General features: G+C 38.0%; 1 protein-coding gene across 1 annotated transcript in view; it reads right to left on the bottom strand.

The window, feature by feature from the left end:
• Positions 1 to 396: 396 nt before the first annotated feature.
• The window catches only part of ARSK (arylsulfatase family member K), a 19964-nt gene continuing 8601 nt past the window's right edge, over positions 397 to 11759 (bottom strand). The window contains exons 4-8 of the mRNA XM_009288293.2: positions 9538 to 9820; positions 6199 to 6370; positions 4530 to 4754; positions 1303 to 1527; positions 397 to 1217 (exon numbers count right to left, since the gene is read on the bottom strand). Coding sequence (XP_009286568.1) covers positions 943 to 1217; positions 1303 to 1527; positions 4530 to 4754; positions 6199 to 6370; positions 9538 to 9820 — 1180 coding nt within the window. The 3' untranslated portion in view covers positions 397 to 942. The remainder of the gene's footprint in view (positions 1218 to 1302; positions 1528 to 4529; positions 4755 to 6198; positions 6371 to 9537; positions 9821 to 11759) is intronic.

Here is an 11759-nt window from a genome sequence, read left to right as displayed (position 1 = left end):
CACAGAATCGCCTTGCCAGGGAGCATCCCTACCTCCTGACATTCTAGGTCCGCTTTGTGAGCTGGCACATTCCTGGGGTTTCCTGCATTATCCGGAAACCTGTCCCCGTGCACTGGGCTTCTTTGGACAGTCTGTGACACAAGGAGTTGTTGCAAGGAATTACAGTAAGAAGTTTGTTTTTCCAATTTGTTTTTCCATTTCACAGAGTATCACAAACTGCACTTTTGTAAGCCTAACACTCACGAAGAAGTACATCTTAAAAACTTGTGTCTTTAAAGAAAGTACTGTCCACAGAACTGACAAAATACAGTTTCGCCTAGTAATTTCTTTAAACATTTTCTAGCAATTTCTTTAAACATTCAATTATTAAAAAAAGCACACACACAAAACACATCCAGTTCACCGTAATTTTATTTTGCTATATTCCGTACAATGTACTGCATTCTGTCCAGACCTCTGGAAAGTGACCAGTTTGTTTATTCTTCTCCCTGCTAAATGAGCCTTCATATGGATATGTGCATTTTGATGGAAAGTTGGCTCCAGCACACTCCACTGTAATTGGTATCCCACTACACTAAATTTTATAATCCTTGCTTTAGTCAGTCCTTAGAAATGGGAAGTCCTGTTGAGTTTTAATGCTTAATACTCTGCATTTTTGCAACCAGCTAAGTATTGCATATATGCAATTAGTACTTACGTACTATCCTTCCTATATATACTTCAGTGTTACAGAATTATAACACGTAAAAATCTAGATTTTTTTCTGCTGGCTAGTTATATAAAATGCTTTTGGCTTCCTAATACAAAGTGGTAATTGTTCGGGCATCTTTGCTTTCAATAGCTTGTATAAGATGGTAATTCTAACACTTGAAATACAGCGCAATACTTCAAATGCAGAATGTTTTCATATCCTCAGTCATATTAAATCTAGGTTGTTTTTATTTACTTACTTTGACTAAGCCACTTGTCAATTGCACTCTCGTATTTTTTTGGTTCCTTTAACCAGTCCTGATGCCATCTAAGGTTGGCAATAACATTTGAGTAATTCTGACCCAAACTTTGTTTCCACCTGATAAACTGTCTTTTGTTATACTCCTGAACAGAAGAAGAAACCTTTGGATAGTTTACTATAGAGCGGAGTATTTTGTCCAAAGAACGTACAATTACTGGGAATTTTATGGCAACGTTTGTTAGCTCATCTGGAAGGGCAGTAAGGTCTGGAACAAACAAAAAGTCATTTAAGAGCCAATTTGCATTTAAGTAAATCAATGAGTCAGTTAGGACATACAAGTTGTAACGTACCAAAGAGTTGTGGAAGTACTGAATGGCCATCTGAGTACGCAATATATTTCCATTTGCCAGTTCGAAGCATGTACATGGAAGAATTCACATTGCATCCGTGGAACTCGCTCAACACCCACGAGGGCCGAGGCCCTCTGGGTGACGCTTCATTTTCAGCCTTTCCACATAGCAGCGGTATAAGAGAATATCCACTGAGGTTCTGTGGGACAGGAATTCTTGCTATATCTAAGCAAAGATATAGAAAGTCAAAATGCTACTGCAGCTACCGTGATTAAAAAAGCCTAACGTAATGCTACAGGTGTCTGAACATAAATTCTATTTCAGTAATAAAACATGCATTCCTAATTATTCTCCTTGTAGAACACAGGAACTCCAAAATACACAAATAATAAAAAAAAATTAAGGAACTTTCCAAGGTCAGCTGCCCACTATCTTGATCAGAAGCAGTACCAGCTATGTCTAAGTAAATCTTTAACAGATGTCTTAAAACCGATCGCAATAGCCTCCAGTGATGGGTGGTGCTTTTTTATTTTTTTTAATCACAGTTTTATACCATTCCCTTCTGCTCTGACCACATAAGGCAGGAGAAGGAGATTGTCACAGCATGAAAGGACTCTAAAAGCTCCATATCCAACATGGTCTAACCATTCATTTCTTTGATGTAACAGTGCTAAGCTCCTATCTAGCATTCTTCACCAGTGAATTGCAAAACACTTCACAAAAGGTGGCCATTATGGTTATTACCTATAATCGGTGGGAAAGCTGAGGAACAGGGCCACTTGCTTCTCTGGTAGGGATGGAGATAAAGATAGTATCAGAGGTGGTATCAATACAGTGCACATATGGAAAACACTGGATGACTCTATAGCCTATTAGATGGCCCCTAGGAGATGCTGTAACTTGAATAAGCTCCTCAGTATCAACTTACATCACAAGTGTCTCTAGCTTCCAAAGATCAGGTCAATATTAAGAGGCTGCAAAGATCTCTCAGAGACATTCTGAAAAACATAGTTGAGAATCCCAAGGACATTACCTGAACTTTGGCATGTCCTAAAACCAGGGTATGACAGTACTGCTATTTTCAATCACCCTACTGAACATAGCATATCGTCATTCAAAATTCAACACTTTCCGTTTCACAGAGCACTGCGGTAGTATTTTATCTTCTGTTCTACACCAAGTGGTGATACTCAGTGCATACAGATTGCATAGGTGACTTTTTCCTTCATCAGCATGTATCTTCCTTTTCCTCCTCTGTTTCTACAGCATATATACCTGTCATTAATCTGTACTTTTTCCTCTAGTAAGTAAAAAGGCCAGCATTTGACTAAGCACTAGGAAGACCTGTAACATGTAAACCCAGTAGCTTCCAGTGTGTGGGCTAAAAACTTGCACAAATACATAATACATTTGAACAAATGAAAAGGGATATAGGCGTTCCTCTTCTGTCATCCTAAACCAGTAATGCTATTAATTGCAATAACTGAATTCTCCACATGCAAAGAATGCTCCAGGCTGGCACCTTGAGCAGCTCCTGCTTTTGCAACAGAGATCCAAAGGTACTTCCATCCAGACCAACAAAGTCAGTGCTGTCTGGAGGAAAGCTTATGCTACATCCTTTTAAAAAATGGAAGAGCTGTTGCACTCCTGGCTGAATTATTCATATCACAGATTCTGCTGGAATCAAAACACCTATGCCACACTTGCTACAGGGTGCACCTAATCTCAAAGTCAGTAAAGGAGGAAGTATTGTGCAAAGCATTTGGATGGCATCTTAGGAGAGATTATTGCCCTGATGCAAATGGATTACAAAGGGATTACATCTATCATGAAAAAAGACCTGAAATCTGTTTCCTCACTAGTCAGCAGTAGCATGCAGCCTGAAGAGATAATAGATGACAGAGATAATTCTTCATGTTTTCACATTCATCTTGACGTATGTGCCCTTTTTGACATTCAGATTACAGGAAAGGCCCCCTGCCACAACAGAAGGAAAGGACTTATAAACACAAAGTTCTGGGAAGAAAAAAAAAAGGAGGAAAAGAACAAAAAGGAAGGATGTTAAACCACCTGACCAATTATGTTATTTGGGAAAAGGCACAAAGAAGAAAAAAAGAGATTTTTAACTCTTTACACATGATACCACAACTTATACAAGAACCATATCTGATACATATTACTTTATATATATAAAAGATTTGATCTCAGAATTTGGAGAAGAAAGCTACCCCAATTATATCCTATTTTCAACTGAATAACTGATTCAAAAGTTTCGAGAAGAGACAGGCAGATAAATATATTTTGTTCTGTTTTTAGAAAATCAACTTAAAACAATATAGAAAAGGATTTTTCACTGGCTTTTACTGATAGAAGTACAGTTTTATCTACTGCCCCATGTTCTTTCAGACAATTGCAGTGTACACGTGACACTTCTTAAAGAGTGAGCTTTGCAGACTGCTTTGAAAAGGACATTTTTCTGATCGGTAGCCTAAAAGATCCCAGATAAAGCCTAGAACGGCGACTTCACCTAATGTTTAGTTACAATGAGGTTCATCTCTTGCATGCTTTATCACAGGTAACTGTTCAAAGATTCACTCTTAAAAGTAATTTCCATCTGTGTGTAAGTAATTTGATGTCAGTCCTTTTTACCTGATTCTCTGCCCCATAATGAATATTTCCATACCCAAGAAGGTAAGAATGGACATCCATTATCGTATCTTATTATGTTTGCCCGTATCAATTGTACATTTCCTATACAAATTCTTCATCTCGTTTCTTCCACGTGACCCTTCATAAAGGACAGTTCTTTGATAAGCTAATGAAGCTGCCATCCTTTCAGGTTTAATCTAATCTCTGGATTCATTTACACTGTAATTTCTATAGTAAAATGTTAGGTATGAAGGCTAGCAAGGATTATTCGTATCTAAAGCATATCTGATTGTTCTTTATCACCTTTTTTTTAATAACAAATTATTCTATATATAATAATTCACTGTGATTGTGTTGATGACAGTAACAGTAATAAGGAACATCATCAGCTCCTTTATTTAATTTTTAGATCCATTTTTTGCATTTTTTATTAAGTCCATATGTATGCTCCACAGATAAATTGTTATCTCCTGTTGTGTTACTACATTGCCTCACAAAGTGGAGACAATTCTGACTATAATACAAATGCATAATAGTAACTGGGAAAAAAAAAATTAATTTTAAATGACTTAACTCACCAAGCATAGTAGGATATATATCCACGAGAGATACCACATTTGGTACTTGTTGCTGTTTTTTTATGCCTGGCCCCATAACTAAAAGAGGAACATGGGAACTTCCTTCATACATGCTCATTTTATAGAACTGCCGGTGTTCCATAGCAAGTTCTCCATGATCTGCAGTGAATATAACGATTGTTTTTTTAAGAAGCCCAGTATCTCTCAGAGCTGAAATAATCTCACCTGCAACAAGAAAAAGATACTGAAAAGGATACCTTCAGAATATTCCTTCCAACTTCTGTACCTGCAAAGCAGCATGCAAACCCCAAGGAATCTTAGACGGAGGGCTGGAAACTGCCCTCTCTGCCACAGAAGGCAGAGCCCAAAACGTTCAGCCCAGAATAACGTACAGTCGTCAATGAGTTGCAGGAGTCTGGCTCCCAATGAAGTGTGGAGGGCACTGAACAACAACAATAAAAACTGCAAAAGGCAAGGATGCACCACAGGACAAGCTGCATTTTTGCTGTCGCCACTTTTGTTTAATTTCTAGCCTAACTAATAATAGTTATTTCAACAGCAGTAAAATAGGTCAGCAGAAGCCCTGACACTACATTTAGGGTGAAGGACTCTTGACAGTATCCACCTTACACATAATCAGTGGAAGTCTGTCCTTCCTTTGCCTATATCCTCGCAGGAGCCCTCTGCACATACATTTATGCAACAAAGACAGGGCCAAGATCAATGAAGTCAGTAATGAAGCAAAGCACTTACACATCTTTAACGTTAAAACACTAAGATGATTCTTGCTTAAACAAACTAGTTAAAAACTTAAAATACACTACCAAATTAAACCCCAGTGCAGATACTTTGCAATACCTCCATTTCCTAAAACTGTCAGGCTCCCGTTGACCTCTTCTTTCATAAAACATGGAAGAGTAATTCTGTGTCTTTCAAATTTCTTTATCATTCTAACAGTGCTAAAAAGATCAGCTTATTTATTCATTAATTTCATATTAGAATGCAAGGAAATTCCTGTTCTTTCATGGTGACTTTTCAAATTAAGAAATAAAATACTGTAAATGAAGACCAATTTGCATTATAATTTTTACGTATGTAGAACTTACTGCAAACTAGGAAGAATTCTGAATGCTTAATTAGGTTTTTTTTTTTCTTCTTCTTCTTAACTTTCAATAATATGCTGCTAAGGGAGACTTCAAAGGTAACCTTACTGTTTAGTCTATACATAGCAGGTGTCATCCAGTCTATGCATTTGAAAACAATCTCTAAGGAAACTGCTTATACCCTAAAATTTATCTTTCCTTCCAGCTTTGCTTTGCCAGTCTGTCCCCTTCACAACTGTTTCCATTATTTTAGTTAGCACTTAATCAAAGAGTATTTCGTTCCTCTTGTACATGGGTCAAGCAACGTTTTGCTGCAGTTACTGGGCTTTTACAGGGTGTCTGACTGGTGGTTTTGATTACTTTTCAGGGTGCTCTGAATTCACCTTGCAATAGCCTTAAAAGCTATCCCGTTATTTATCATATAGACTGATTAAGCAACATCCATGTGACTTACTCCCAGATCTGAATTGTGGGTTGTTTTTTTTTTCCAGAAGACCAGCCCTATCAGCATTTTCTTAAAAAAAATCAGAACCAGAAAACCCAGTGTATAATGAAACATTACCTACCCAGCATGGCATCTGTCTCCGCACACATAGCGTAATAAAACGCTCTAATATTTCTCACTTCTTGCTTTGTAAACTCTCCTGTGCAATTCTTGGTGTAAGATGAGTAATAGTCTACTGGATGCATCTCTGAAAGAGAAGACCACTTGGGTATTTTAATAGCTTCGTAAGTTACCTAAAAATAAGAGGAAATTAACATTACTTTAGCAACTGAATTAAACAATTTTTTTAAAAACAGATTTAATTTAAAACTTTTTAGCATAGATTCACAGTTCTCAATTTGTGGTCCAGGAAACACCAGCTGCTAATCTGTTACATGGTGCTGCTACCTCCTCCATACTTCCCCTCTGCTTCCACAGGTATTAAGTCAATTTAAAAGACAGCTATAAAAATCAGCTAGAAAGTAAGACTAGGAGCCAGACGTATGTGCTTTACCAGCTGATATCTTAAGAGAGATACCGCAGAACAATCTTCTAGAACTGTACTCTAGAGTAAGTATGGAAGTATTGGCATAGTGTCTCCTTAAATATAGATAACTGTAAACCATATGTATCAAAAAGATCGGGTGTTGTGTGAGCCTACAGAACAACACACTTAGTCTGGTAAGGACATCCAGGACAGTGGATGACAAGTCTTGACATCTTGATAAAAAGAATTCACTACATTAGACCATTTTTCTAATAATTTTCCATTTGTTTCTACAGATGTCAATCCATTTAGTTATAAAGAAGTGTCAGATTAGTTCGAAATTAAAAAGTAGGAGCCAATAAATTACAAATAATGCTGGATTTGTATATTCAAATGGGCATGCTCACAGATACCAGTTTTAAAGCCTCAAAGTTTGACATACGCTTTTAGCCTAGGCAGTCACACTTGTAAGCATTCCCTTAAGTAAGTGCTGCATTTAACAGTTAATTACTTCTATATTGTAGACTTAAAGCACAAATTACCACAAAGCAGAGAAGATGTAATCTCAGTATGGAAAACTTAACCTTGTTAAATAAAACCACACCTGTTGCTCTCATTTACCTCTGAAAATCTTCTCTAACAAACAGAGCTGAGGCCTAGGTTATGCCACAGCAACTCCGGTGCCCGTGCAGCACATTTCCAGGGCTGCAGCCACAGCTCCACTCCCGCGCTGGCCCCAGACATGGGCAGCCCTGGTTCCTGATAAAATAACTGAGACACTCACTGTCCAAGGGTCTCCATGCAGCACAAAGGCAATCAGACCAAAGTTGTCCCTAGAAGCATTACATGTCTGTTTATTTGTGTAGTAATTTAAGTATCAATCCCTGCTGAACCCAATTTGGTTTTGCCCCAAGGTGTGGCATTGATAACTAAGAGCTGTCTGGGGAGCTACTAGCATAGTATCTGTCTCTCGAGCACAGGGTGTATCTTTGACCACCAGTGCTGTTACGGCCATGTGTTCCAATACCCACAAAGCTCCACCTGCCACAACACTCAATATTCTCTCTTGCGCTATCTCGCAGATGTATCAAGTCATCTAAACAGCTGGTAAGACAGCAAGAGTTAAGGTGCCCATAGGGATAAAACCCGGCTTTGTAGTAGTCAAACAGACATACCCAAACCTGAGTTTCCTTAGGCCCCACAGAAAATAGGCTGCAAGAAGAAATCATGGAAGATAAAATAATAGCAGACAACTGCTTCAGTCATCTTCCTATTGCTGAAGGTCCTCGGCTACATAAAGTCACATTTTCGACTCCTCAAATGGTATTTATTAGTTGCTTAAGATATAACGGGAGCAAAAAGTGCCCCTCTCCATCCACGATTCAGTCAGAAGACTGAACCCTTTTCCACAGGACTACAACCTAGTTTTAAGGATTCACAAAGTCATAATCCCTTCGTCTGTCTGTCGTAATTCATAGCTAGGAGAGAAGCCAAATGCCCTGAAAAAGTGCCAGCTTGTGCAAAATACAGGGGACCATCTGCTTAGCAACACAGGGTTTCATAAACATACGATGTTGATACTCCGTTCTGTATTAGTTCCCCAGTAAACATACAATTTAATACAACTTTTTCATCTATGCACTCAAACTTCTTCATGAGATTGATCTCTGTCATTTTCAAAGACTGCTTCTTCCATGGCCAAAACACAGATACATTCCAGAAGAATCAGCCAATGGTCAATAAATGGTAATATGTGGTTCACATAACTGAGTATGTATGTGTAGTGGTGGAAAGGACCTCAGCAAACTATGGAGTTTAAGTACTCTACCTGGATTAAGGATGACAAAAATTTGTCAGAGATGTTGTAACTCTGTCTGTGACTTGAAAAAAGGTAACCCCACTTCCCAAGACATGTCTAACCCAGCAATTAGCACCTAGAAAGTTTTCCTTAATATCCAAGCTAGATCTTGCTTTTTGCAAATGAAGGTTTTTTCCCCCATGCTCTTCCTCTCCCCACAAATTTCTCACCATTCCTAGAAGAACCCACAACCCTCACTATTACAAAGAAATTCACATCTCTCAACCTTCATTTGTATATCCGTTTTTCTAAGTCTCTGTATTTTTGTTGCACCTAGATAAAGAGATTTTGCAGTTCCCCAGTAGAAAAGGCCAAATGAGTTATATAAATTGCATATGGTTTTTTTTGAAGTAAGCATAAAGTCTTTTCAAACCTAATTCTCAGTTCTTCAGCTGCAGAGAATCTTAATGCTTTATGCAGTGAAAGCTGTTGTAACCCATTTATATTTTTATGACAGATAATGGCACCTGGAGACCACATAAGACAGAGAAAAAATATTTACTTCTTCTTCGGAATGGAGTGCTATCCGTTAGCTTTCCACATACGGACATAATGGGACTTTTCTGCACTGTAAAAACATTGAAAAGCTACAGTAGCATGGAAAGAAGTTAACAGAAAAGAGAGACTACTTCTGTGTCTTACTACTTCACAGTCTAGGTTCATATTGTAGGAAAAGTCAATCTCTCACTTTAAAACTCAGAATGATTACCTATAGCATCATTTATAACAAGCACAATACCGCATGTTATAAACAATGAACTTCAGACCATTACTGAAAAAAAATTGCAGCAATGATTTCATTTTCCGTTTAATGTGTTTCTAGCCATTGAACTCCAAACTTCTTTATTGATTCAGTGACTACTGCTAACAGACCCTTTCCTACAACAGTGAGAAATTTTTCACTTCTATTTGCTTCACCTTAAATCAGAAACCCAACATCTCAACCAAGTACTTTCTTACTGCATACTGAAATATCAAAACTGGGTCTGACTTGAAAAATCATGTGAGGAATAAAATACTGTTCATAATAAGTACAGTTATAAATAAATTTATATTTAAATTTCATCTTCACATACCTTTTCAAGCCAATAGGGAGATGTTAAAAATGTAGAGGATCCAAAATTTTCTCCCGCATAGGGTGACGGATATGGGTGTGGTAAATTTAGTCCCAAGTAAAGAGCAAATGGTTGAGTAAGGTTAATGGCTTCTTCCTTTATCCAGTTTACTGCTTTATCAGTATTCCGCCAATCTGCTTCCATCACTCTCACATGCTTCCTATCACCAGTAAGATTTACCATGGGTCTCCCTTCTTGCCGGAGCAGGAAGTCAACATCCCTAGTCCAGGCTTCCACACGGTTACTGAAAATATATACGCAAGATACATACTCAGTGGAAAATATTTTCTTCCCTTTTCCTCCAAGTCAAGAGTCAAGAATTCCTGAAGAACTTCCCCTATACTTGTAGCTGCAATCTACTTGTAATTTCTACATAAAGGAGAATTGTTATTCAATTGATCAATAGCTATTGTGCATATATTTTATACTCAAAGCTTTAGCCACTTTTTTCCGCTTCTGAATCTTCTTTCTTATTTATTATAACTTCATGTCAGAATGGTTCTTCTCACATCTACAAAATAGTATTTAGAAATAGCATCTCCACCTTGTTGACCCTGCTCCCCATTCTGGCATGGATTCACATGCTAGTTATCTGGTAAAGAGGACCTTAGATTTTTGTTATTTGAAAAAGTCCTGTGGGAAATAACTTGCCTGGAGAGGCTGCCTTTAGAAGCAACGTTCTGGTTTTGGATTGTACTATTAAGACATTTTTAAACACTATCACGACAAAAATCTGTAAGAGTGATTTATCTTGTGCCATTGCTTTTGATATAGTTGATAAATCCTATCAAGAAAAGGGAGTAAGAGGAGAAGGGTGTAGGGAGGAAAACAAGAAGGGGAAAAAAAAAGACAACACTTCAATGATAAAATATTTTTGGAACAGATTTTCTAATATCGTGACAGTTGTTGCCTCTCTAAAACACTGAGAAATCTGAGCTGCAGATGTCCGTGTTTCTTTGCCAGTGAATGACACCACAACTGCCATAAAAAAAGGTTGGGAGGAAACATCCCATTTAAGACCTTGACTAATCTTCATTTTGTTCATGGCAATTTCAGTATCACCAAAGAAATGGTAAAAGAAAATATGAAACTGCTCAAGATTTGATCATGTACTTTCATCAAAACACAGCATTATTACTGTTTAAAGAGCATCTAACCAGTTTTGTCCCCATAGGAATTTTACCAGTGCATTTTTAGCCTCCAGAAAAACTATTCAGAATTATCTGTAACAACAGGGTTTTTTTACTGTTTTAACTCCTTGTTTAGGCTCACACTTTCACGGTAAACAGGCTTAAACAAATTACTTAGAACAAATTAAGGAAGCTAAATGGTCTATAGAGAAATTTCATTTCATAAACATTAAAATGAAACAATGGTAAAGGGGTGGATGGCTCTGTGTCTCTGTATGTGTGTGTGTGTCAAATTGCATCTAATATCATAATATTGTCTTATACAGAAAAATTTATTATGTAGGCCATAGGCCAGTCTGACTATCCAATCAGATTTGAGGATAGAATCGAGTTAAAAAAACAAAACCAAAGCCCCCAAAACTCAAAAACAAAACCAAAAAAATCCCACTTCAGACCCTTTCCACATTCTGGAACAACACAGGAGATGTTTTGACACATCCAAGAGGAAAATTGGAAAAAACAAAGAAATTGTCCGAGCAGCCAGGGATCAGGTTAGGAAGGCTAAAGCCCCGATAGAATTAAATCTGGCCAGGGACATCAAGGGCAACAAGAAAAGATTCTATAGGTACATCGGGGATAAAAGGAAGACTAGGAAAAATGTGGGCCCTCTCCCGAAGGAAACGGGAGACCTGGTTACCTGGGATATGGAGAAGACGGAGGTACTCAACGACTTTTTTGCCTCAGTCTTCACTGGCAAGTGCTCAAGGCAAAGTCGCAGAAGGCAAAGGCAGGGACTGGGAGAATGAAGAGCTGCCCACCGTAGGAGAAGATCAGGTTCAAGACCATCTAAGGCACCTGAAGGTGCACAAGTCCATGGGACCTGATGAGATGCATCCACGGGTCCTGAGGGAACTGGCGGATGAAGTTGCTAAGACACTATCCATCGTATCTGAGAAGTCATGGCAGTTTGGTGAAATTCCCACTGGGTAGAAAAGGGGAAACATAACCCCCATTTTTAAAAAGGGAAAAAAGGAAGACCCGGGGAACTACAGG

Source organism: Aptenodytes forsteri, unplaced genomic scaffold (assembly GCF_000699145.1).
Source record: "Aptenodytes forsteri isolate BGI_AS27 unplaced genomic scaffold, ASM69914v1 Scaffold41, whole genome shotgun sequence".
Classification (NCBI taxonomy): domain Eukaryota; kingdom Metazoa; phylum Chordata; class Aves; order Sphenisciformes; family Spheniscidae; genus Aptenodytes; species Aptenodytes forsteri.
Note: the sequence above shows the minus strand (reverse complement) of the source record. Positions and strands in the feature narration are given on the sequence as shown.